Source organism: Serinus canaria, chromosome 1 (genome assembly GCF_022539315.1).
Source record: "Serinus canaria isolate serCan28SL12 chromosome 1, serCan2020, whole genome shotgun sequence".
Lineage (NCBI taxonomy): Eukaryota > Metazoa > Chordata > Aves > Passeriformes > Fringillidae > Serinus > Serinus canaria.
In genome coordinates, this window is record NC_066313.1 from 25,634,373 (window position 1) to 25,657,669 (window position 23,297).

Consider the following 23,297-nt stretch of genomic DNA (forward strand, 5'->3'; position numbering starts at 1 on the left):
CGGGCCCGGAGCGCCGCACGTGTGGCGCCCGCGGCTCCTCCGCGCCCTCCTTGCCCGCATCCCGCGCCCTCCTTCCCCACATCCCGTGCCGCGGCCGCCGCCATGGGCCTGACGCGGCAGTACCTGCGCTACGAGCCCGCCGCCCTCTTCGGGCTGGTGGCCAGCGCCAGGGCCGGCGTGGCCTTCGTGGCGCTGCGCGGCGAGCGGGGCCGCTACGTGGCTGTGCCGGCTTGCGAGCACGTGTTCGTGTGGGACACAAGGAAAGGAGAGAAGGTGGGACCCGGGATGCGGTGCTGGGGCAGGGCTGGGGTGCAGCGTGAGGGGCTTTTAGGCTGCCTGAAGCGAAGCGATTTGTGTTACTGTGCGGCGTTTGGAAAGAAGCGATACATCCACAGCATCCCCGCCTCTTGGGAAGGCTGAGCGCAGCCTGAGGTTAGGCTGTGGAGTGGGTCTGCAGCTCTGGCTGCCTCCTGACCCAAAGTGCTGGTGTCTTCCTGTTCTCCAACCTGGAGGATTGTGCATCGTGTAGTAGTAGTCCAAAATATACTGCAGTGTTGGATGCTTACAACAAAGTCTTGCTCGTTACAATTGGTTATTTCTGTTTAAGGAATTTATAAGGGTTGCATCTGTTGAAATCCAACAGGTAGCACCAGCACACACACAACAGAGGCGGCTGTGGATGATTTGGATCGTGGATATCTGGAATGCAGCAACTCTTGCCTTGTTTTCTTTTGGTAGTAACTTGTAGCTATCAGTTGTTACAGGGAGTGGTGATCTTGCTGCTCTGCTTTGAGAGTAATTTACTTTATCTCAACTTGGTCTTAAAATGGATCTCACTGTGGATCCCTGTGAGATTTGCCTCAGGACCTCAGTTGTGAAGAGTAATTGCTAGAAAGCTGCTTCCAGTTTAGCAGGCTGTGTGAATGTTCTTGGACAAATCAGGGATGTCATAGAGTTTGTGGCTGTGGAACTGGGCATCCCATGTAAAAGTTGTATCCCATAGGGGGGTTGTGAGCTGTAACTTTTAAGGACTGCCACACAGTGTCTCTTGTGAGATTCAGAAATCACTGTAAGTGCTACTGTCCACTACACACTGAAATCTGGTTTTGTTTCACAGCCTCTGGAGTGCTGACTGCTGGTATGTTGTTCTGGAGATGTTTTCATCATTCTCAAGTTCTTGTGCAGTCTGTGGAAGAGCTGCTCTGCCCTATACCCGAGAAAGGCTAGGCAGAGAGGATGGAGTCAGGAAGAAACTTTCCAACTTTTCCTCTCAAACAATATTTCTTGCTCTCTGGTTCATAATATCTGGGGGCAGAAATTTCAGGTTCTGAGTTCCAGGGCTTGTTCTGCCCTGTTTTTTTGAGAAATTGCTTCCCTTCTGGCTGCTGTTTACCTTGGAAAATGGGGTTAATGACACTGTATTTGGTGCAGGAAGTTGAAAAATGAACTTGTAAAGTGGCAGAAGTGCTCAGTTAGAAGTCCAGGAGAAGAATAGACTTTGCTGTCTAAGTATCTGACGCTGACATGTCATTTATCAACATTATACATGTTTTGTCTCCTAAAAATTGCAGGTTCTTATCCTTAAGGGTCTCAAGCAGCAAGTCAGTTGCCTCTGCCCCTCTCCAGACGGGTTGCACCTGGCTGTTGGGTATGAAGATGGAGCAATCCGTGTCTTCAACCTCCTCAGTGGAGAATCAACAATCACTTTCAATGGGCACAGGGCTGCAGTTACAGCCCTGCAGTACGACCACCTGGGTGGCAGGCTGGTGTCTGGCTCAAAGGTGAGGCTTTGACATCTGGAGCATGACCCTGTCACAGAGATGCCCCATGGGGAAGGCTGACCTGCACTGAAGTGTTCAGTATTTTAAGTGTGGCTTCTGCCCATAGCCAGAGGATGGCAGTGAGAGGGGCTGGGGGAGCAGCAGGGGCTGCAGGCAGGAGTAGGGCACTGGTGGAGCTGTTAAAGTGAATAATCTTGTGAGATCAGGAATAGCAAAAGTGTCTCAGGCTGGGGTGATGGTACATTTCTCAGTCTGACTGCACCTCTGGGTAAGCAGTGTCCACTGCATTAATCATCCTTGTGATTCAGAGTGAGAAAGTGTGCTCTCAGGCAGTCTTTCCAGTCTCATGGCAGAAGTTTGGCAGAGACAAGGGCCAGTCCCATGGAGACACTCTCTCTGTTCCAGGATACAGAAGTCATCGTGTGGGATGTCATCAATGAGAGTGGCCTGTACCGGCTGAGGGGACACAAGGATGTCATCACTCAAGTCCTTTTCTTGAAGGAGAAGAACTTGTTGGTCACTTGGTGAGCCAGACTTAAGAAAAATTGTTGATCAAGAAAGCAGGCATGGTTGTACTGGCAATTTAGACATCCTGTGTGCTACAGTATTTTTCTTCTTGTCTTGTGATATCTCAGACCCACCAGCATCTTTGAATATGATTTTGTCACATCCATGTATTTTTTAAGTCTGGTCCCTGAATCCAAGTCTTAGAGCAACTGATATGGCCATACTGAAAAAGGTGTTTGGAAAAGAGTTAAAATTGTTGGTAAATCCATCAACTTAAAATTATTGTAACAAAGAATAGTGATAACATGTTCATTATGCATGTAACAGTTTTTGTTTTGTTTTGTTTTTTTTTTTTGTCTTGAAGAATTAAGTAGACTTACCTTCTGTATGTGTAATTCACACAGCAGTGTGACAGAAAAACTGCTTTCTTGTAAGCTGTAAATACTCAAATTAATTAAAAGATGATAGGGGTTTTTTTAGCTGATTTTAAGTTATTCGACTAAAGGAGCTGCAAGTTGACTGAATCCCTTTGATAATAATTGGTTGACAACAACAGTCACTAATGTTTTACTTTTTAATATGCCATTTACTAGCTTAATAGAACAGTGCATGCAATCAGTCCAGTTTAAAATTGAAACAACTTTCTTTTCTTTTTTCTTCAGATGAAAGAAGTAGTATTTTGTTGGTAGATGATACCTGTTTCTTAAAGCAATTTCAGATAGTTGCAGGTCAGCTTCAGTGACTTGACAGATACCTTTTTGCAGCATTCTGTGCCTTTTTTGTTTGGCTTGCAAAATGTCAATGTTTGAGCAGCTGCTCTGTGATATATTCTGACATGTTTTACATTTTTTTTTGTATTTCTACCACTTGGAAAAATTGTGAGCTCTGCAGTCTTTCCTTATGTCTGAGTTTTCCTTCTTTGTTCCAGTGCCAAAGACACGCTGGTGAAATGGTGGGATCTGGACACCCAGCACTGCTTCAAAACTCTGGTTGGACACCGAGCTGAGGTAAAAAGAGGATGCATGGAGGTGTTGGGCTGGAGGGACTTGGGATGTCAGGGCTCATTCTGGGCTTTTCCTTGCTTTCAGGAGTTGTAAGCTGGCACCATCATACATTTTACTTTCATTAGGCTTTAGGAGTGAGCAAATGAGAAACCTCCAAAAAATTTTAAGAGCTGTCATCAGATGCAGTAGGTGACAATTCCCATGCACGTGTCCCCAGAGGAGGTCCCAACTTGATCCATTCTCTGTTTGGTTGCTGTTTAAATAGGTCATTTAAAGATGCTGTGGTTTTTTTATGATAGTGAAGGGAGTCAGTTCCTCACATTGTGCCTCTGGACAGGTCTGGGGTATGGCTTTGCTGTCCCAAGAGAAGCGTCTGATCACTGGGAGCGCTGACAGTGAGCTGAGGGTGTGGGATCTCACCTACATCCAGGAGGTAAGACATTCCCCCTGTAACCCCTCAGCCCCCCTGCCCAGCTGCTTGTCTTTGAACTGAGAAGGAACTGGAACATGTTCAAATCTGATGGATGTTCTGGGAAGCAGCCAAAGCAATGTCTTTGCTATCTGGGGCATCCACAAGCTGCTCATGGGATGGGCTTTGCTGTTTCCTGTCTTTTGCACTTTCAAGTGAAGCTGTGAGCACTTCCAGAACGAGATTTCCCCAGTGTGTCAGATCTTCCTCCCTTCTGACTTACTGTCTTGGTTTTGAAAGACAGGAGACTGATAAGGAAGGCAGGAGCCTCTCCTGAAACGGAAAACATAAACCTCCCCTCTTGGAATTGCTATAAATTTTTACTTAAGGGGCTTTTAGGCAAAAATATGGGAGCAGGAGTAACAGTTCTTTATTAGGGAAGAAAATAAAAAAAAGGTAAAATAAACAATGCAGTAAACTAAAAGAACACTGACAGAGTCAGAATATGACTTGACCCCTTGTTGGTCAGGGTGCTGCTAGCAGTACAATTGGAATTGTGACTGCAGTCCTCCTGGAGTGTCAGGTGTGATTCTGTTGGAACAGGGATCCTGTAGAAAGGGTGTAGTCTTCCCCTGAAGATTTGGTGGAAGAGGGAGCTGATCTGGGAAATCCAGTGGAAGACAGCCTTGTGGATGGATGATAGTCATGGGAGCACATGGAGTGCTTGATGCCTACAGGAATTCTGTAGGACACTTCTGTGTATGCTAATCAGTTGTATCTCCAAGGAAATGAAGCGGGAGCCAGAAAGCACAATACTATAGCTCTTGAGATTTAAGGCACTCCTTTTGCTGTTTTTTTTCCTGTGAGCAGGTAAAAGATCCTGATGAACCAGAATCTAAGAAAAGCAAAGCAACATCTTCACCTGGAGCAGAAGAAAACACTGAAGAGGATGAGACCTTAGAGCTGGATGAGCATCCTGAGGAAGTAAGATCAGTTTTCCATGCTGTCTCTGAGCTGGTGGATCTAACCCCATTTGCATGGTTTATGTCCTGAGTGTCATATTAGCCTGTTGGGGAAAATGTGATAATTCTTGTCTTGTTCCATAACAACTTCCTCAGCAGCATCTGCTGCCTCATCTACCTGCAAAACATCAGGAGAAGTATGTGTGCCAAAACACCCACAGATTTATTTTCCACTGACAGTTTTTCTTCCCTTTTTATTTGAGAAGGACTAGCAAATGTATAAATTTAAACAGTGCTAAAAGAGCTCTTTCATCAAACATCACAGAAAAAAAAATAGTTCCTTGCTGGTTTGCAGCTGCTGAGTTCAGTACTGATGCTCAGCTTTGCAGAAATTGAGAGGTCAGAGTTTCACTGTAATGAAATACGGTGTAAGATTGGATTCTAGAAAGCCATTCCCACTTTTCTCCTGCTGGAGACTTTACTGAATCTGTCATTTCTGTTGAACTTTCTGGAGTACTGCTCAGATCTCAGGCTGCTTGTAGTTGTGATAGATACCTGACTTGGTTAATAAATTTTACAGCTTCCTCTCCAGAGGATTTCTCTCCCTTCACTGCCCTGTTTAAGAGCCTCTGTTCTCAGCTTCTCTGCCTCTTTTGACTGAGCTCTGCTGTCTCTGTAGCATAAAAAATCAGCTCTGTCTCTTAAATGGATGTGGTTTGCCAATATAATTAAGTTATTCTTCCACTGAGATGGCAAATGATTATTTTCAGCTGAAATGTAACAAAACACCAGGAGATAAGCTTGTAGCTCACACAGGTGCTTGTTTTGTCCCTTTATTATCCTTACCAGCTGCTCTGCCAGGACCCTTTAGGTTCATTTCCCCCTCTCCTTGACACTTCTTGTCAGCAGGTTTCTTGAGTTTGCTTGAGAAGCTCATTTGCCCTTTCAGACCCAGGTTTGTTCCTCTTTCCCTGTAGCGCATCGTTAAGTGCAGCAAAGTCGGATCCATCATGCGGGAAGGGAGAGACCGAGTGGTGACTCTTGGCACGGACCGCATGGGCAAGTTTTTGGCCTGCCATGTGAGTAATGGGGGGCTCTGCTGCTGAGCTGTAGAGGAGGCTGGTAGAGAGCCTGGGTACTTTCTGTAAGGGTCAGCCAGGGTTTTGCATACCTTTGAATTTGTCTCCTCTGACTCTAGGGAACAGACGCCGTTCTGGAAGTGTTCTCTGTCCTTTCTGAAGAGGAAATCCAAAAGAAATTGGAAAAAAAAATGAAGAAAGCAAGGAAAAAAGCCAAGTAAGCAATTTTTTGGATGCTGTCTGTGTCCAGAAGGCTCTAGAAAAACTCTTCTTTGAGTAGCATTACACAGTGGTCAAACTCCAAGCTTCTGGCCATTCTCTTTGTGCTAGCTGTTGTATTTTGGGGCTGATCTTTCTGTGCATCCTTGTGCTTGTCTGAGCAGCCCTGCTCCCAGAGACTAAGGAAATACCTTTCTTTCTGAATCTTCCCTCTGAAAAACTAAAGCTAAAGTGTGAAAGAAATGGATATAAAATAGGGTTTTCAGAGCTGCTCAGCTCTATCTGGCATTGGTGTTTATACTGCTTGGTGCATCAAAGTAAGGTGTTGGTAAGCAATGCAGGAATGAAAGTTTCATCTGAGAAGTCACAGAGACTCTGATACTTCATTTCCTGTTTTACAGCAGGCAGAGATACAGGTGAGAGTTTTCTTAATGGTTACTCTCTGTTAAGTGTCTCTGTATCCTGGCACTTAACGGGTGCCTCAGAACAGCCCTTAGGGAGTGGTCTGGCTCCAGGGTAGAAACTAAAGCACAGGGCATCTGTGCAAATCTGGGCATCTGCAAAATCTGAAAATGCATTTTGGCAATGGCTGAGAGCTTTTGGTCAGTGATAGGAGATGAGCAGAAGCTGGTCTTGCTTGCAAATACAGCTTCTCTTCCCTGTAGTGTATCCATCTTTGTAATGTGCCTTGTGTTTTAGCTCCAGAGGAGGAGAGTTTTTTTTGGACAGTTTGTGTCTTTAGTAGTCTGCACACTGGCATGAACTCCACTGTCCACCCTTCACTGTCCCTATTCTTAAACATAGTTAGCACTGCTGGATAAGTAGGAAGTTGTTTTCAGCAGGCTAAGTGGTTTTGTTATGTTTTCTGTGTTGCTATGTTAGTTTGTGTTGGCTGTGCTGGGTCATTTGACTCTCCTCCCTTATCTGACATTTCCAGACAGAATTCTGAAGAGGAGCCTGAAAGGAGTGTGGAGCTGAGCCTGCAGGAAGAGATTCAGCGGGTCACTAGTGTCAAAGCTTCTTCTAAAATCAAGTGAGTGGAGTGGCTTTTGTAGAGTCTGGTGAGCTACCTGGGGAGAGCTCTGCATGGCTCAGTGCAGACAGAGGTGGAAGAAGTTTCCCCCTCAACATATGTTTAGCTTGGAGCTGGGGAGAGGCCTGCTGAGATTTCCAGTCCATTCACACCTCTGTGGCTCAGTGTGCACTGGGATGTGCACTGTCTATATTCCTCTGTCTCAGTTGTTCTTGATAATTGATCCCTCCAACACTTTGTCTTAATACCCCTGTGTACAGCTCTGATTTTATCTAATCAAACAGGTCATTTGACTTGATTCTCTCTCCAAAAGGAGAGCTGAAGATGGTACTGCTGCTCCAGAACAATGTCATTGAATTGTACAACCTGGACCTGTCAGCACAAGTGCCCCAGGCTGTCCGTGTCTCCAGGATAACCATTGGAGGCCACCGCAGTGATGTCAGGACGTTGGCTTTTAGCTCTGACAACATTGCCATTCTCTCAGCAGCTGCAGAGTCCGTGAAGATTTGGAACAGGTACACAGGCTGGTTGTGTCAGTCTCCCAGAATTAAGGGATGCTGTGTTAAGAAAGGCAGAGATAGGAAAGAGGGGACAGTGGAAATAGATAAAGCAGTGAATGAAGTAAAGGAAGCAAATATAAAATGATTTTTCTTTTTTCCTTACTGGGGAAACTGATAAGCTATAGATATAAAATTTCAAAAGAAGGTCTAAACACAAAGTTCCTACATAGCAGTTGGGTATAAACTACTTTGCTATGGGTTTTTTCTTTTTTTTCATTTTTATAAGAGTTATTTACTGTTACCTTAAACAAGCCTGTTCTTTAGGGAACATGTGGGTTTCTTGACATCTTATCTGAAGGATCTAGTATTAGACTGAGTTGGCTGATTTGATCTAGAGTGCTGATGTAGTTGTGTGTTGATGTAGAGTGCTGTCCCAGTGAGTGGTGTTGATTTCAAGCTCAGTTTCCTGTGAGTACATTATGTTACACTCTGTCCCTTCCTGAAATGCTGTTTAAAATTAGGAGCTCTGTTCTTGTTCACAACAGCAATAGTTCATGATGGTGGACAACACAGTGGCATGCTTTTATGGGCAACATCTGCTGGGTAGTGTTTGGGTCAGTAGGATGGTGGTGGCTTATCTTCTGACCCCAGGTAAATGACAGCTGTGGGTGGAGGCCACACTGGAGCATGTGTCACTGAGCAGGCCAGATTCTGTGGGTGATGAGAGGTTTTGGGCTCTTTGTCCACAGGTCGACCTTGCAGTGCATCCGGACAATGGAGTGTGAGTACGCGCTCTGCTCGCTGTTTGTCCCCGGGGATCGGCAGGTCATCGTTGGGACCAAGGTAAGGAGTGGCCCTCTGACTCCACACTGCCCGGGTCTGGGAATGCGTTAGGGAAATGTCACTAAGGCAGCCTCACAGAAAATGCATTGCCTCGCCTGATCTGGAGCACTGCTCTGTTCCCAGAGTCGCTACAGAACTCTTGTGGCTTGAGGTGGAAGGTAGAGTAGAGCTTTGGGAAGGCCCTGATGGAGATCAGGAGTTTGGCCGTCTGTGTGTAACAGCCACCTAGTGAAGCTGGCTGCTGGGGGCATGGGTGGCAGGGAGCTCTTCTGCCAGGAGCTGTCATGAGTTGTGAGCAGAGGCTGATTCTTCCTCTGTGGTATCTTTCTCCCCAGACAGGGAAGCTGCAGCTGTATGACTTGGCTTCTGGTAGTCTGATAGAGACACTTGATGCTCATGACGGGGCAGTGTGGTCTATTGCTCTTTCACCAGACCAGGTAACTCAGCCACCCTTAAAAATATCATCTGCACATCTTTTCTTGTAACTCTTTCCTATAGCAGTGTGTTTGCACCATGGACTTTGTTTTCCACTGCATACTTTGTTCCATGGAAGCATGGAACCCCTCGTCCTCAGAGGTGGAGGATGCAGCTGATAGTGTCTAATAACTTTCTAGTGGAATCAAAGCCATAGCAAGAAGTAATCTGCCTGAAATTCATCCACCCTACAGATGAAAACATATGGGATAGATTTTACCCTCCTTCTTAATGTAAAATGCTGAACTGTTGTTCCTTTAGGAGGCTCTGTTGTTGGGTGGTGGTCAGGTGTGTCTTATCCAGTAACAGTGAGTCTCAAGCTGGTCACAAATCAAAAGCATATTGTTAGCTGCAGCTGAGATGACTGCTTTCCATCCCAAAGTTTCAGTCCAGGTTTTGTTTTATGTTTGGGGTCTTTGTCTTAGACCTCCAAAATGAGCTAGGGCTTTTGAAATTGTATGTGTTGCTCAGGCAGTGTGTGCTCTAACCAGAGCAAATGCTCCTGGTAGTGTCCAGTCAATCATTAATGGTGTAGGAACGTGGGACATTTCAAAAACCTCCTCTGTGTTGGCAATTCCTTGCTGTAGACTTGATCTGGGTGATAGGAACTGGTTTCATAGCAGCTTTCTTGTTTTCCCCTACAGCATGGCTTTGTGACAGGAGGTGCTGATAAATGTGTCAAGTTCTGGGACTTTGAGCTTGTGAAGGATGAGAACAGTGTTCAGAAAAGGTGAGAAGATAAATCTTGTGCCATTGTTGATGATGGGTGCTTTGGCCTCTGCTGTGCACTGCAAGAACTGCCCATGATGTCAGTGTGGGACACATGGAGGAGAGTGTAAGCTCTGTGCAGTTTTGTGGAGACCTGAGCTTAGCTGGAGGAGGGCACTTGCCTCCTTCTGATCCCTTTTTGTGTGTGTGAGTTTAGTGTCTAATCAGGCTGGACCTGCAGATCATTACCAGAAATGTAGCAGTGAAATTCATCAGCCACCAGAGCCTGCTTATTTCCAGTCCTGTACCAGTGAGGACTGATGTGCTGCATGTTGGAATTCACATGCTTTCCCAGGGTGCAGTGTATCCATGTCTGTTCCTAGTCTGTTTGCTTGTGCTACCAGTTGTTTTTTCCCTCTTGCTGCCAGGCTTTCCATGAAGCATGTGCGCGTGTTGCAGCTGGATGAGGATGTGCTCTGCGTGCGCTACAGCCCCAACCAGAAGCTGCTGGCTGTCTCCCTGCTGGACTGCACCGTCAAGGTTTTCTACGTTGACACGCTCAAGGTGCCTGACCAAAGGGGCTGTGAGGCTGTGCAGGAAGGGATGTAACTGTAGCCTGCAAGATCAGCAATACAAAGGAAAAGTGTTTGTTTTGTGTGGAACATGCATCCTCCTTCATGGGCCTGTTTGCTGGCAAACCTGACGGAACCATGGTTGTTCCACTGGGAACTGGAGGATGCATTTTGCATTTAAAAAGTGTTCTGAGCCTGCAGGTGGCAAGGTTCATTCTAAACCCTGCAGATGTGATGGTACTCCAGATCTGTCAGGCACTGTGAAGGTGGGGATGAATGTGCCTCACGTGGTGTTAAATAGGGCATGGCAGAGGCAAAGCCTGTGGGAGGAGAACCTTCCTTGTGAGCAGTGTGTGGTGGATTTGTGAGCTGTGTATTAGCATGTGAATGTTATGGAGATTGCTGCTGTCAGTTTTGTGAAGAGAAACAGAATGAGCTCCATTGACACTGGTGATTGGCACCAGAGTTAGCTAGAGAGCAAACAGAGCTAGTTCAGCTTGCTTGCCTACTTCCACCTTCTCAATTCTTGCCTCATGACCCTGCTGCTAACAGTGTTCAGGGCAAGAATGAAAGTGGGGCAGTGCTAGAAAAACAGCTCCTGAGGCAGAGCAGAAGTAGCCTGAAGCTTGAGATGTACACACCTCTCTACCCAGCATGTCTAACTGAGTCACCTTTCTTCTGCTTCAGTTTTTCCTTTCTCTTTATGGACACAAGCTGCCAGTGCTGTGTATGGACATCTGCTATGTAAGTATCATTAGGGCTGTGTATTTGGGACTGTGGTGATATGGATGAGTGTGAGAGCCTCTGCTGACATCAAGTCCTCTAGGATAATGCTTCCTTGTCACCTCCTTGCTCCAGACGTAGCAGTTTCTGGGTGGGACACAGCAAGCCCCTTCTTATTCTGCAGTCCTGTGCTCACTGCAAGGGGTTTCAGAGTTGGGGTCATGACAGAACTGACCCTGGGGCATTTTGTGAGTGAGGGGAAATCCAAATGCTGTGATGTCCCTTGCACTCATTGTAGCAGGTACAGTCTGCTGAAGTTGCTGTGTGAGAGGAGCCTGAATTGTTAGTGGGAGCAGAGGGCAGGTGCTGAGGAGAAGCAGCCTCTTTGTGCCTGTTCATTCTTGGGCTGCGTCGTGCTCTGAGGTGTCTTTGGAATGAGGCTTATTGAAAGCCAAGAAGAATGTCAGGACATAGGCAAATACCTGCAGAGGATCAGAGGGGGGCTAGATTGCTGTCAGTGGGCTGTGCCAGTTCCAGAGCATGGGCCACTGGGAAGGAGATGAAGAGATCAAGAGGCCACATTTCAGGAGCCAGGTGTCTGCCTACTCAGCAGTGTAGAGTCACTGGGGCAGCAGCAGTTCCTCATGGGGCTGCCAGCCAGCTCCCCACACTCTCCTCTCTCTTTGTTGCTCTCTAGGATGGGACTCTAATTGCAACTGGCTCTGCTGACAGGAATGTGAAGATTTGGGGCTTGGATTTTGGGGACTGTCACCGTTCTCTCTTTGCCCATGATGACAGGTTAGTCAAATCCTACAGCATCTTTAGACTGTGGACTTGTCTCCAAGGAGTTGTGATCCAGCCATAATCCTTTTATCCAGCATAGACAGGGGGAGTTCTGCAGTGTTCCCCAAGTGGGTAAATTTGGGCCTTTTTCTTTTCCAGTGTGATGTATCTGCAGTTTGTGCCCAAATCCCATCTCTTCTTCACAGCTGGGAAGGACGGCAAGATTAAGCAGTGGGATGCTGACAAATTTGAGCATATCCAGACACTGGAGGTAGGAAGTTTTGGAGTCTGTTGAAAGGAAGCATTATCCCTGCATGAGCAGGATTTTCCTCAGGGGTGAAAGTGTGTGATGTTAATGTCAGAGCTCTTCTGTCCTCGTGCAGGGGCATCACCAGGAGGTTTGGTGTTTGGCACTCAGTCCCAATGGAGACTATGTGGTGTCAGCATCCCATGACAAGTCCCTGCGCCTCTGGGAAAGGACAAGGGAGCCACTGATTTTGGAAGAGGAGAGGGAGATGGTGAGAGTTGAATCTTTTCTACCAAAACCAACTTCCAGACCTTTTTTTTTCTTGGTCTTCAGTGGCTTTCTGCACGTCTGTTGCTTACAGTCTGACATTCTCTTGTGTGCTTTTCAGCACAAGTGTGTTTGGGGGGCAGTTCAGCAGGTGGCTGATGGGGAGGGATGGAGAGCACTGCTCCTGTCAAATGCAAGTTTGTCCCTTTTTCAACTGTGAGAGGTCCATCCTGTCTCAGTAGCAGGCCCCAGAGCTCAGGGATGCTGGAAGAAGTCCCTTCTATATCATTTGAGCATGTATTGGGAGGAATCATAAATTCAGAAGGACTTCAGTAGGAAGGAAGGTCTGGAGGTCTCTAGTCCAACCCCTTGCTCACTGCAGGATGCTCTTAATGCTATATCAGACTGCTTGGAGATTTGCCTTTGTACACTGACATCTCCAAGGAAATAGATTTTCCAGACTGTCTGAGCACCTGTTCCAGTACTGAGCGACCATTGGGGTTGGCCGATGTGTTTGTTTCACGGATCCAGTCAGAGGCTCCCTTGGAACAATTTGTAACTATCTGTAACAGGTTCTCTCAGGGAAGCCTGTTTCAGTCACTCCTTCCTAAGGCAGTTCTTAAACCACAGTGAGAGGGGAGGAGGCAGAAATGCAGAAGCTGGAGTGGATGAGAAACCTGCAATAGATGTTTGGGTTTTTTTATCCCAGCCTGTTTGCAAGAGCTGACCCACACACTGTACCTTGATGCCCTGTGTTCGGTAAAAGCAGAGACAGAGATAGCTCTTCTCCAGATTCCAGAAAAGTTTGTTTTGGATCAAGTTTGAATAGCAAGGTGGGCATGAATACATGAGTAGTAAACTATGCATAACATAATTGGTGCCCTTTCATGTGAGAGACGGCAGACCAGAGACTCTTTCCTTTTGCAGCCCAGGACAACCCTGGGACTTTTCTAGACTTGTTCCCTCTGTGTTGTGTGGTTGGTGAAAGGTGTGGTGCTGAACTGTGGTGTCTGTCTCAGCTTGGTGGGATCCTGAAGGGCTGTTCCTGCACCCAGAGCAGAGACCTGGATTTCTTTCTCTGTGGGAGATTCTAGATTTCATTGGGGGGCTGGAACCAGGGACAAATAGGCATTTTGCCACTGGCATTGTTGGACTCTGCTAATTGGTCCTGGTTTTGTAATGGGTTGCATGAAGCCCTCCAGGTTGTCTTGCTTAAATAGTCTGGAAGGGACTTGCACCTTTGCCTTACTCACTGCTGTTAATATGTTGTGTTCTCACCCTCCGTAGCAACGAGAAGCTGAGTATGAAGAGAGTGTGGCCAAGGAGGAGCAGCCTGTGGTGAGTTGCACCATCTGAATGTGTGTACAAACTCTCGAAAACTTATTTCTGTAAGAGGCATGGAAGAGGTATCGGGGAGAAGGGAACATTTTTAGGGGGGGAAGGGGGTGCTGAAGCTGTGGCTGCTCCATGGTGCAGTTGGCTGTGGTGCTGTGCAAGGATGGAACTGCAGCTCTGTGTTTTGTATTTTGTAGGTGGCTGGAGAGAGGCAAGGAGAGACAGGGCTGGCAGGAAAGAAGACCATTGAAACCATCAAAGCGGTAAGGTGCTGTGGCTCTGCCAGCGTGGCTTTGTGCCTTACCAGCCTCTCCAGGGGAGCTCTCATGGGGTCATAGCAACAGTTTGAAGAGTTACCTGTGCTGTCTCATAGGGGCAGATTGCTCTTGCATGCACAGGCAGTCTGTCCTGCTCAGAAGGCAACAGGGAGCGTTTTGACTCTGGAGAGACCAGGAATTCTTTCCTCCTGAGAGCAATGAGGTGTGAGGTTCCTGCAGCTGCCTGTCACATGTGGGACAGACAGAGCTGCTCTTGCCCTCTGGGGTTTGAATCCCAAAGGAGCAAAAGGCAGCTGGGATGTTCTCAAGGCATTAGGCCTCTCCCTGAAGGGCTGTGCAGTCCAGTGGGGATCTGTGGAAGGTGGAAATCTATTGTGGTGGTTGACGTGGGAGATGTACTAGGAAGGCGTGGGGTGGATAATTCCATGGCTGCAGATTTCAATGGTTTGGTGATTTTCAGAGGAAATCCTTAATCTGAATAGTCAAAACGGCCTGACCCTGGCTTGTGCCTCAAAGGGACACTGCTTGGGGGTGGTGGTCAAAGCAACACCTGAAGCTGCAGCAGAGAGCACCCAGGGCAGTGGGGGAATGTGGATGGAGTGTGACATCTTCAGGGCATGACTTGTGTGCTCAGGGTAATGGTGCAGTCTGGAGTAGAGGTTAGCAGGGGAGATGCCATGTTGTGCTCTGTGTCAGCACCTCTGCTTCCACCTCCATTTGTCCAGCTGAGCTTTGTCCTGGCTTGTCTGGTGTCACTGATGTGCTGTTCTTGTGCTGCACAGGCTGAGAGGATCATGGAAGCTATCGAGCTGTACAGAGAAGAGACTGCAAAACTAAGGAACACAATGCCATCTGCAAAGCTGCAGGAAAAGAGGTAAAAGACTGAGGAATGTAAAAATTCCAAGGTGTGTTGGGCATATCCTTCCAGCTCAGGTGGAAAGGCTTAGCATGCAGATAAAGACAGGATAGCTGAAAACAACAGACATTTGCTCAAATCTTTTGGAGAACTAAATGGCTCTGTGCTCTGGGGCATAATTAGGGGTTCTCTCCAATGATCTTTATGCCTAAAGTCTTATCAGTGTGTAAGTGTTGTCCCTGGAAGAGTGAGCTGCCACAAGTTCATACTCAAGCCTCAACTTTGCCTTCATCTCAACACCCCTTGCTGAATAAGGGGCTGTCATAGAAGTGGGAAAAGTGACAAGAAGTGGAAAAAAATTCATCCATGTTAGAGTTAGTCATGTATGTCTGGGAATGAGATTGTCTGATGGCTTCAAATGAGGCCTTCAGCAGCATTCTGGGGAGGGTGGAGGTGTGGGAATTGCAGGAAGACACTCAGTAAAAGCTCTCTCTTCTACTGTGGGTAAAAGTTTGTTCTGAATGTGCATTTATACACACACACACCTGCCTCATTTTAACCCATTCTGTGTCTCCAGGTTCCCTTCCCTGTCAATCCCATTCTCCGTGCCTATGGAAATATTACAGTAAGTGGAATGCCCAGGCCACAGGCTGTAGTCCATTCTCAAATGGAGTGGGGCTGGTTGATTTGCATGCTGGGTTGCTGTGAGGCAGGACTGCTTTCAGAAAAAGTACAACTTTTTTTGCTTGTGCAAAGTGAACATAATTTTATGTTTTCATGTTGATGTTTTGTTTTTGGTGGTTTTTTAAGTTTTTTTTTTGTTTGTTTTTTGGTGTTTTTTTTTTTTTTTTTTTTTTTTTTAGTATCATGCATGTGTATTACAAAGGTTTAACAGCCCTGATGGTAGCCATGACTTTATGATGTTAAACATAAATAGGAAAGGTTAAACAACTCTGATGGTAGGCATGACTTTATGATGTTCCTTGTCATGAGCCAGGGGTTTACAGTCTCCTCCAAGATGCAGGAAAGCTAGTTCAAATCTTTCCCAGGTTTATTTATGTGATGTTGCTACAATTATTGTTCCTGTTCCTATTCCTGCAGAATTTACATAGAGAAAATTCTGAATGGAAGTTCAATACTTGGGTATTGAGGGCTAGAGCCTGGTGCCCTTACTCATTCATGTCATACTACTGCACAACAGTTTTCACTAAATTCTGTGGGTTTTGACATATTAAAAAATACACAGACATGGATATGTGGATTTCATTGATAAATAAAAGTCCACTACTCTGAGTAGATTAGTTTTTGTTTTTCTGGTTTATTCCAGTGTGCACTCCAAGACTGTGTTTTTTAAGTACCCTTAGGAAGAGCCTTGTTTTTTCTCTCTCCCCTTTTCATGCAATCATACAATGGTTTGGGTTGGATGGGACCTTCAAGATGATCTGGTTCCAACCCCTCTGCCCTGGGCAGGGACACCTCCCACTAGACCAGGTTGCTCAAAGCTAATGTCAGTGCCAGATGAAACAGCCTTTGTCTTCCTTCTAATTACCTGTAACCACCTTGCAAGAGCCCTTCTGTCCCTTCCTCCATGATTATAGCTCTATTTAATTATAAGTTGGATAGGCTTAACAGAAGTGAATGAAATCCTATGATTTTGTAGTTAAAAGGCACTTTTCTCTCCCAATTCCCAGCTCTGCTCTGGCAATCTTTTCCCATCTGCCAAACGCTTCCAGCAGATAAACAGGAGTAGTAGGAATTAAGTCTGGGAGATTAGTTTGTATTAGGTTTTTTATATGTAATTTGTTTTACCATGCTTTTTTTCCAGTTTGTACAAGATTCATTGACATAAATTGAGATGAATTAGCTGATTAAATATAAATTAGATTTTTCACAATATTCTTCACCAGTGTAGAGTATCCCAAGAAAGCTGAGGGAGAGCTTCTCAGAGCAGCAGCTGATTGAAGCTGAAAGGGTTTCCTCTTTTTTTGTATTTAGCTTCATGTGTCTGTCTCACAAGATGTGATGGTGTGTTTTTAACTGTGTGAAATGGACCTTAGGGCATGTTGATCCTGGAATGTTTCTTGTTGAGCAGGGCTGTTGTCTTTCCTCTGTTGCAGCCTTCTGCCTATGTGCTGGAAGTTTTCAAGAAGGTCAAGTCGAGGTGAGTCCCAAGAGCTTCATTGCTGAACAGATTTGTGACTGAGTGTTGGGTTTCTAGACCCAGGATTGTCTGGGATCCTTGAGTGGTCTCATGCAAAGAATGGGCAGTGCTAGAGAGTCTGGAGTCACTGTTCTTGGCAGCCTCTTTTGGAATATGCATGTGAAATTGAAAGTATTCCTTCCATGGGGAGAGTGGACTGAAGTTTCTGGGTGTGGGTTGGCTTCTTTGAGATGGCAATGTATGTAGAGATGTGGAGAGCAGTTTCCCTGAGGAGGGAAGCCTGTGTGTGCCTGCTCCCTATGCCACAAGATGCCTGGGCTGTGTAGATGCAGGGCAGTCATGGACCAGCTGTGAGAAATGCTTAGCACAGCTGAGTACCAGAACCCACCTATGTGCATGTGTTTCCTGCTCATCTCTAGCAGTGACTGAGACTAATGCTTGTATCCCTTTGCTTTTTACCTCAGTGAGCTGGAAGAGTCTCTCCTGGTGCTGCCTTTCTCCTATGTCCCTGACCTGCTCAGACTTTTCAATGAATATATTCAGCAGGGCTCAGATGTTGAGCTTCTGTGCCGAGCTCTCCTCTTCCTGCTCAAGTGAGTCCTTTATCTGCCCAGACAGTATCTGGGCTTTCTTCTGAGTCTCTGGGCCTGAAACTCTTGGGAAGCATCCTTGGGAATAGACACGGGGTCTCTGCAGGAGATAAGGAATCTCTGCAGCCCACAGTGAATGGTGTGTGGGAATGAACTGCTTGGATGCAGAGAGCTGACATGCCTGGCTGGGGATGCTGGTCCTGGTGGCCTAAGTCTCACTGGAATGAAAAGATCCCACATCAAGTCTGATGAGGCACTGTTGGTGGCGCTGTAGAGCCTGTGTGCTCAGAAAAACCTTCCCCTTGAACCACTGTTAAACTTAAGAAAATAGCTTTTCCAGATAAATTTGTCCATGCCTGTCCATGTCCAGTGTCTGGGGAAGATTAATTATAAAAAACTCCATATGTCCAGAGCATACAGAGGCTCAGGAGAGGGCCCTTGTGATGTTTCTAATAACAATGCTGCTATACACTGTCTGCTCTATTCCCAGGATACATTTTGGGCAGATCACAAGCAACCAGATGCTGGTGACAGTGATAGAAAATCTGAAGAAAGTCACCATCTCCAGAGTCAGTGAGGCCCGGGTGAGTGTTGCACCCTCCCCTTTTCCAGGATGTAGAATAATGGGATGAGCCAATGTTTGTGAGCATGAGTTGTCTGTGGTGCCCAGTGGGGAAGTTGGTTGGGGATCTGAGCTCATTTAAACCATCCTCTTTGTCAATAGATTGCCTTTTCCTTTTGTTCCTCCTCATGTGAGAATACCCCAGTGGTGAGCTTATACTTGTGCTCCCTGCCTCATTTGCACTTGGTTTTCTGGTACATGTGCCTGGATCTTTGCTCGCTAGTTTCTAAATATGTGGGAGATAAAGTAACTCCCTGCTTCTCTTGGGCTTTTCTGTGGGCTGCTGCCTCAGTGCAGACTCTGCATTTTCCCAGAGGAAGATTCATGTGCCTGCCAGCAGCTTGTCTTTCAGAAAATGTGGTGGATTAGAGCTGCTTTTAAGAGAGTACTGTGGGGAACTGAGTGCAGGACTGGCTGTTCTGTTCAGATGGAGTTTACATTTAAACTAACGTTGCTTTCTTTAAATCTGTGGATTGTCTTCTTTTCATCATCTCTTAGTAGAGGGTGGCCAGTGCAGGACTCTCTGCCCCCTAACTAGCTTGGGATGTGCTTCACAGTGTGGTCTATCTCTGCAGGATGTGCTGGGATTCAACATGGCAGGGCTCCAGTTCCTGAAGAGGGAGATTGAGGCCAAGGAGGAGGTGACGTTTTTTGCTGATGCTACTGAACGTTTTGAGGAGAAAAAGAGAAAAAGGAAGAAGAAAGAAAAGATGGTTCTTGCAATGGTCTAGCATTTGCTGCCCAAGACCCAGAGCACCTGGATGAACTCATGTAGCCTCACTGCTGACCATGGAAGTGTTCTTGTGGCTGAACATCTGTGATGATGTCCCATGGCTGGGACAAAGTCTGTCCCCTCCACGTGGTATAACCCAGCTCAGAATGGTTGTCTGTGAGATGGACTCTCTCTAGGCTGCTGCAGATGGATGCCCTTGGACTCTGTCTGAGGTGGCTGTCAAAGGCACATGCTCTTCCTCTAGTGGAATGCCTGTTAGAAATGGAGTTGATTTATCCTGAGATCAGCTCGTTCTGGCAGCATTGATTCGATGGAATCCAGCACAGGGACTGCTAGTGAGACCCTGCCTTTGTCCAGGATTAAAATCCTGGTAGGATTTTTCACTGACACCTGCTGGTGGCTTGTGGCCTGTGGAAAAAGCCCTGTGCTTTCTGCTGAAGTGTGAGGACTTGAGCTACAGCCACTCTTTAGTGGGACAGGGAGAAACATGGCTGCATTCTATTAAAGGCATATTTATATTTGCTTTGTGAGACAAATTTGTTCATAGTGTTTTGTCCTGGTATTTCCTTTGTAAATCCTCAGTTGCCTTGGCCTGTGTGTCTGTTTTCAAAGGATTTTTTACAGAGAATAAAATCATTGGGAGCAAATGAAAGGGCTCCTATCCCAGATTGTGTTTTTCTGGAGACCTGGCAGACCAAGTGTGAGACGCCTGGATTGTTTGTCTTTTACTTGCTCCAGGCTTTAGAAATTGCACTGGTTGGTTGCAATGTTGTACTTGTCCTGTGTCAGATAAAATTATTTATTTTCACAGAGGGGGTTGGGCAGAATGGAGTGAACTAGTCTCTGCTGCTGTTGTTATTAATTTATAGCACATGTTGTGTATTTTTTACCAATGGTCAAGTCACTGTTTTGCAGGATGGTGAGGGCTGCTTCCAGATACTTTGCTGACTCTTGGGCTCACATGTCTGACTTGGGTACTCAAAGCTGAACTTCTGACTTGGGTTTCATGGATTTTTAGTTGCATCCCAGTTGTGGCTGACTGCTGTCTTTGACTCAGGTTGTCTATTACTAGCAATTGTGCAAAAGGCCAGCAGTTCAGTTGGTCATTCTCTAGGCAGCACCTCAGGTGTAACAGCCATACCTCAGTTGTTCCTAAGTGACTATGTCAGGGGATGATTGTTCACTTGCCTCTTCAGAGTCTGGGTGATTCACAGGAGCACATTGTGCTCCATTTCCAGGTGGTTCTCAGACTCTGTAGAAATGGCAACTTTCATACAGCTCTGCCAGTTGTTTCACTTGAATTACAAGTTTCATCCCTATCTGGACACATATAAAATTATAGGGGCACCCAGAAACAGCTGCATTCAAACATGTCTTTATCCTGACTTAGGCTGTTCTATTTCATTTTATTCTGTTATTTTTTAGTCCCAAAATAGACCCTTGTAAGAGGGATTACTAGGAGGAAGAGGATGCACTGTAGGATGATTTATTTTGTTGGTAAAGTCAGTTATCTGTTATCCACATTATCTGCTGCTGAAATGGGCCAGCCTGCTAGAAAAACAAGTGTTACAGGTGGAGAGCTGGCTTGTGGCACCACAGTGCACCCTCAGCTGAGGTGACTCAGGAGGGAGATGCCAAAAGCAGGTACCAAAAGGGGAATGCTGACTGTGCCTCTGTTTACCTTAATGACAGGGAAATAGATGTTATGGCTGCTGTACAATGAACTGCTGTTTGATGATCCCCTGGGAGGCCTGGAAGAAAAAAACATGGCCATGGGCCCATGAAAGAAGACTGATGGGAAGTATGTAAATGGTGATATAGATGAATAGTTTGGGATGCAGAGTCATCTTATGATGACAGATATCCTCTGATCTAAGTTGGAAGAGGTGGAATTCCTACACTTTTGTCTCTGCTGTCACTGGTGTTAGGGAAGAATCCCTGGAGAAAAGGTGTTTTAGGTGTTGAAAAGTTGTTGTCTCTCCCTAGCTGCTGACTCAGGCTGCCTTCTTGAAGTTTCCCTCTGGGTCTCTGATTATCACCTGTGATGGGTCTGTACTAATGCAGTACTTGGGTGGCTACTGACAGAGCCCAGCACGTGCTTTAAATGGAAGAGGTCTGTCCTGTGCCAACAATCCTCTGATAGGAATTTTAATATCCTTGGGACATCAATTTGCCCCTTCTTGGGTGAATTTCCTAGATTTACAAACCTGAGCAGGAAAGCACTTAAAGTACAGTGCAAGCTTAAATCTGTACTATTAGAATACGTATCTCACCTAACAGTGTGGATGTGAGGGTTCAGAACTGGCATTCATATTTCACACTGGTGAAAGCTGCTGTTAATGGCCACTCATGGGATTCTCAGTCACTGCAAAGTGTTGACACAACAAGTCATCTTCATGTATCAAGGAAAATTCCTCACCTCTCTCTCAGCATGTCACATGTTGGAAAAAGGATGAAGCACAGGAAAGGACCTTGTGGGAAATGAATTCATAAACCAGAAGAAGAGCTGCACTTGCACACACAAATGTGGTAGCTCAAAAATAGCCTATGATCTTTCTTTTAGTCATTGCTGTGTAGGTGGGAACAAGGAGGGGCAAAAGACCATCTTTAACTGGCTCAGTCTTCCACTATGAAGAGAGATGAGCAGGTGAACATTTGAAGGTGCTCATGTGTGACTGTGAACAAGAGGGTATAAGGATCCCTCTCCTGTCAAGTGTAACAGGAGAGGGATCCAACCAACCCCTGTCTGGTATGTGCAGCTTATTAAAGGTAGTTGAGCACACAGAACGTTCAGCCTATGATTGTGAAAGCAAACAGAAACTTAGGAATTAGAAGAGCAGAGCAGGTCAGCAGCTCCTGAAGAATCACAGCTGACTGTGTTGAAACCTGGTGCATTCCCAGTACTTGAAAAAGATTTCAGGTGCCTCAGCACTGGTTATTGGAAACCTAATCCCTTTTAAAAACAGACTTTGTGGGAACCATGCAGCACTGCTCTGTAGTTGGGTTGAAATACAGGAATCTTTGCAGTGTTTACATTTCAGACAGCCACGTCAGGAGATCATGCAACTTTTGGACCACCTTTCCCATTACCAGGGAAAAGGCAAAATATTTATTCTCATTTAATCTGATTAAATGAAAGGAAAAATTACACTGGACATTTCCATAAGGTTGAACTAAAATCTAGGTATTTCAGTGTTGCTGATCCTCATGTTGATCTTCTCAGGCTCTAACCTGTAGTGGAAGAAGAGAGAAAATTAACATGAATGGAAGGAAGAAAAAACAAGAAGAAATCCCAGCTCCACCTTTGTACAGTTGTTGAACCAAACCTAATAATTATGTCCAGATTTCCTGCAAGTGTTGTGTGAGCACTGTGATTGCCACAGACTGGCTTCAGATTTGGCCTTTTGCTGTTGGAAGGGAACAACATCATGAGACAGAGTTCTTACACAGGCTTCCAGTAGATTAGGGGTTTGCTTTTATTGCACAAATTGAATGGTACAAAAATCACAACCACACATTCACGATGGACAGTCTGCTTAGGAATACTGAAGACTTTCATGGGCAGCTTCCTGTGTGGTATTTAATACTGAGTATGTTAAGAGAATATTTTTGAAATGTTTTAAATATTGATGTGAAATAACTAAGGAAATTAATGACGTCAGACTAGGTTTGGTCAGGTGATGCTTGATCAGTGAGTTTTGCTTGTTGGTCTCTGCTTGGAGGTGTGGCAAATTTGTGATGAAGTTTAATATTGCAGAGAGGTTTCTCGGTGTCAGTAGAGAGGATCACTGGCTCTGGTGATAACCACCTGGGAAAGGTGATAGAAACTTGGAAAGTTCTCAGGGTGCCTCTGCAGTGACTGTTTCTGTTCTGGATGGCTGAACAAGGCTATTTAACCAATAACAGGATTTAACCTGGGAGTGTTGGTGTTCCATGTTTTGTGAGACTAAACCAACCAATCCAGAGTTCCTTGGAATGTCTGAGATGGATATGGTTTCGAGTCCAGGAGACTTTGAGGGGAGGAATGTTCAAAGAGGCATTGGGTACAGTTGTTTGGGTAGCATGGGATGGCTGCAGCCAGCTTCAGTAGGAATTGTCAGTCAATTCACTAGAGGACACTGTCAGAAGAGAAGGGAGCTTTGGCTGTGGTGACAGCAGCTATGATTAGCTGGATTAGACATGTGAGAGGAGAATACTGTGTAATTAATTTCTCTCCCTTTGTGCTTGCCATGGAAGATGGCCCTGATCAGAACTTCTCCTGGGACTGGGGGTGTCTCACTAAAATGTGAGCTGACTGGGCGAGTATTTCTGTTAGGTTTCAACATGGAGTGAGAGAAGTTTGTCTAAACTTCCTTCATTATGAGCTCCAGGCTGTAAATCCCTAAGGTGGAAGGCATTAAACCAGTTGTTTTTCTAGACTATAACTGTGTGTTACTTTGGGGGTAGAATTCCACACTGGAAAAGGTAAGAAGATATTTAAACAGAAAAAAAAGCTATACTTGATGTATACTGGGCAGTCCTAGAGCAGATGCAGCAGTCAGAGGGACATGTCTGTGAAGTTTTTGAGAACTGACTGATGTGGTAACTTTTTCTCCAGTGGAGAGGAATGAG

The 23,297-nt window shown here is 45.8% G+C and overlaps 1 protein-coding gene across 1 annotated transcript; it reads left to right on the plus strand.

Moving 5' to 3' along the window:
• The first annotated feature begins 22 nt into the window (after positions 1-22).
• Positions 23-19,378, plus strand: WDR3 (WD repeat domain 3). The gene is given in 27 exon segments (XM_009102605.4): positions 23-273; positions 1,572-1,781; positions 2,187-2,305; positions 3,217-3,295; positions 3,630-3,725; positions 4,572-4,685; positions 5,641-5,742; positions 5,862-5,959; positions 6,899-6,994; positions 7,279-7,509; positions 8,244-8,337; positions 8,673-8,774; positions 9,456-9,541; positions 9,948-10,083; positions 10,779-10,835; positions 11,512-11,612; positions 11,757-11,868; positions 11,981-12,115; positions 13,399-13,449; positions 13,644-13,709; positions 14,507-14,555; positions 14,558-14,598; positions 15,158-15,205; positions 16,698-16,741; positions 17,206-17,334; positions 17,822-17,915; positions 18,529-19,378. Coding segments are annotated over 27 exon segments (2,817 nt in total). The 5' UTR covers positions 23-102; the 3' UTR covers positions 18,685-19,378.
• Positions 19,379-23,297: the final 3,919 nt, after the last annotated feature.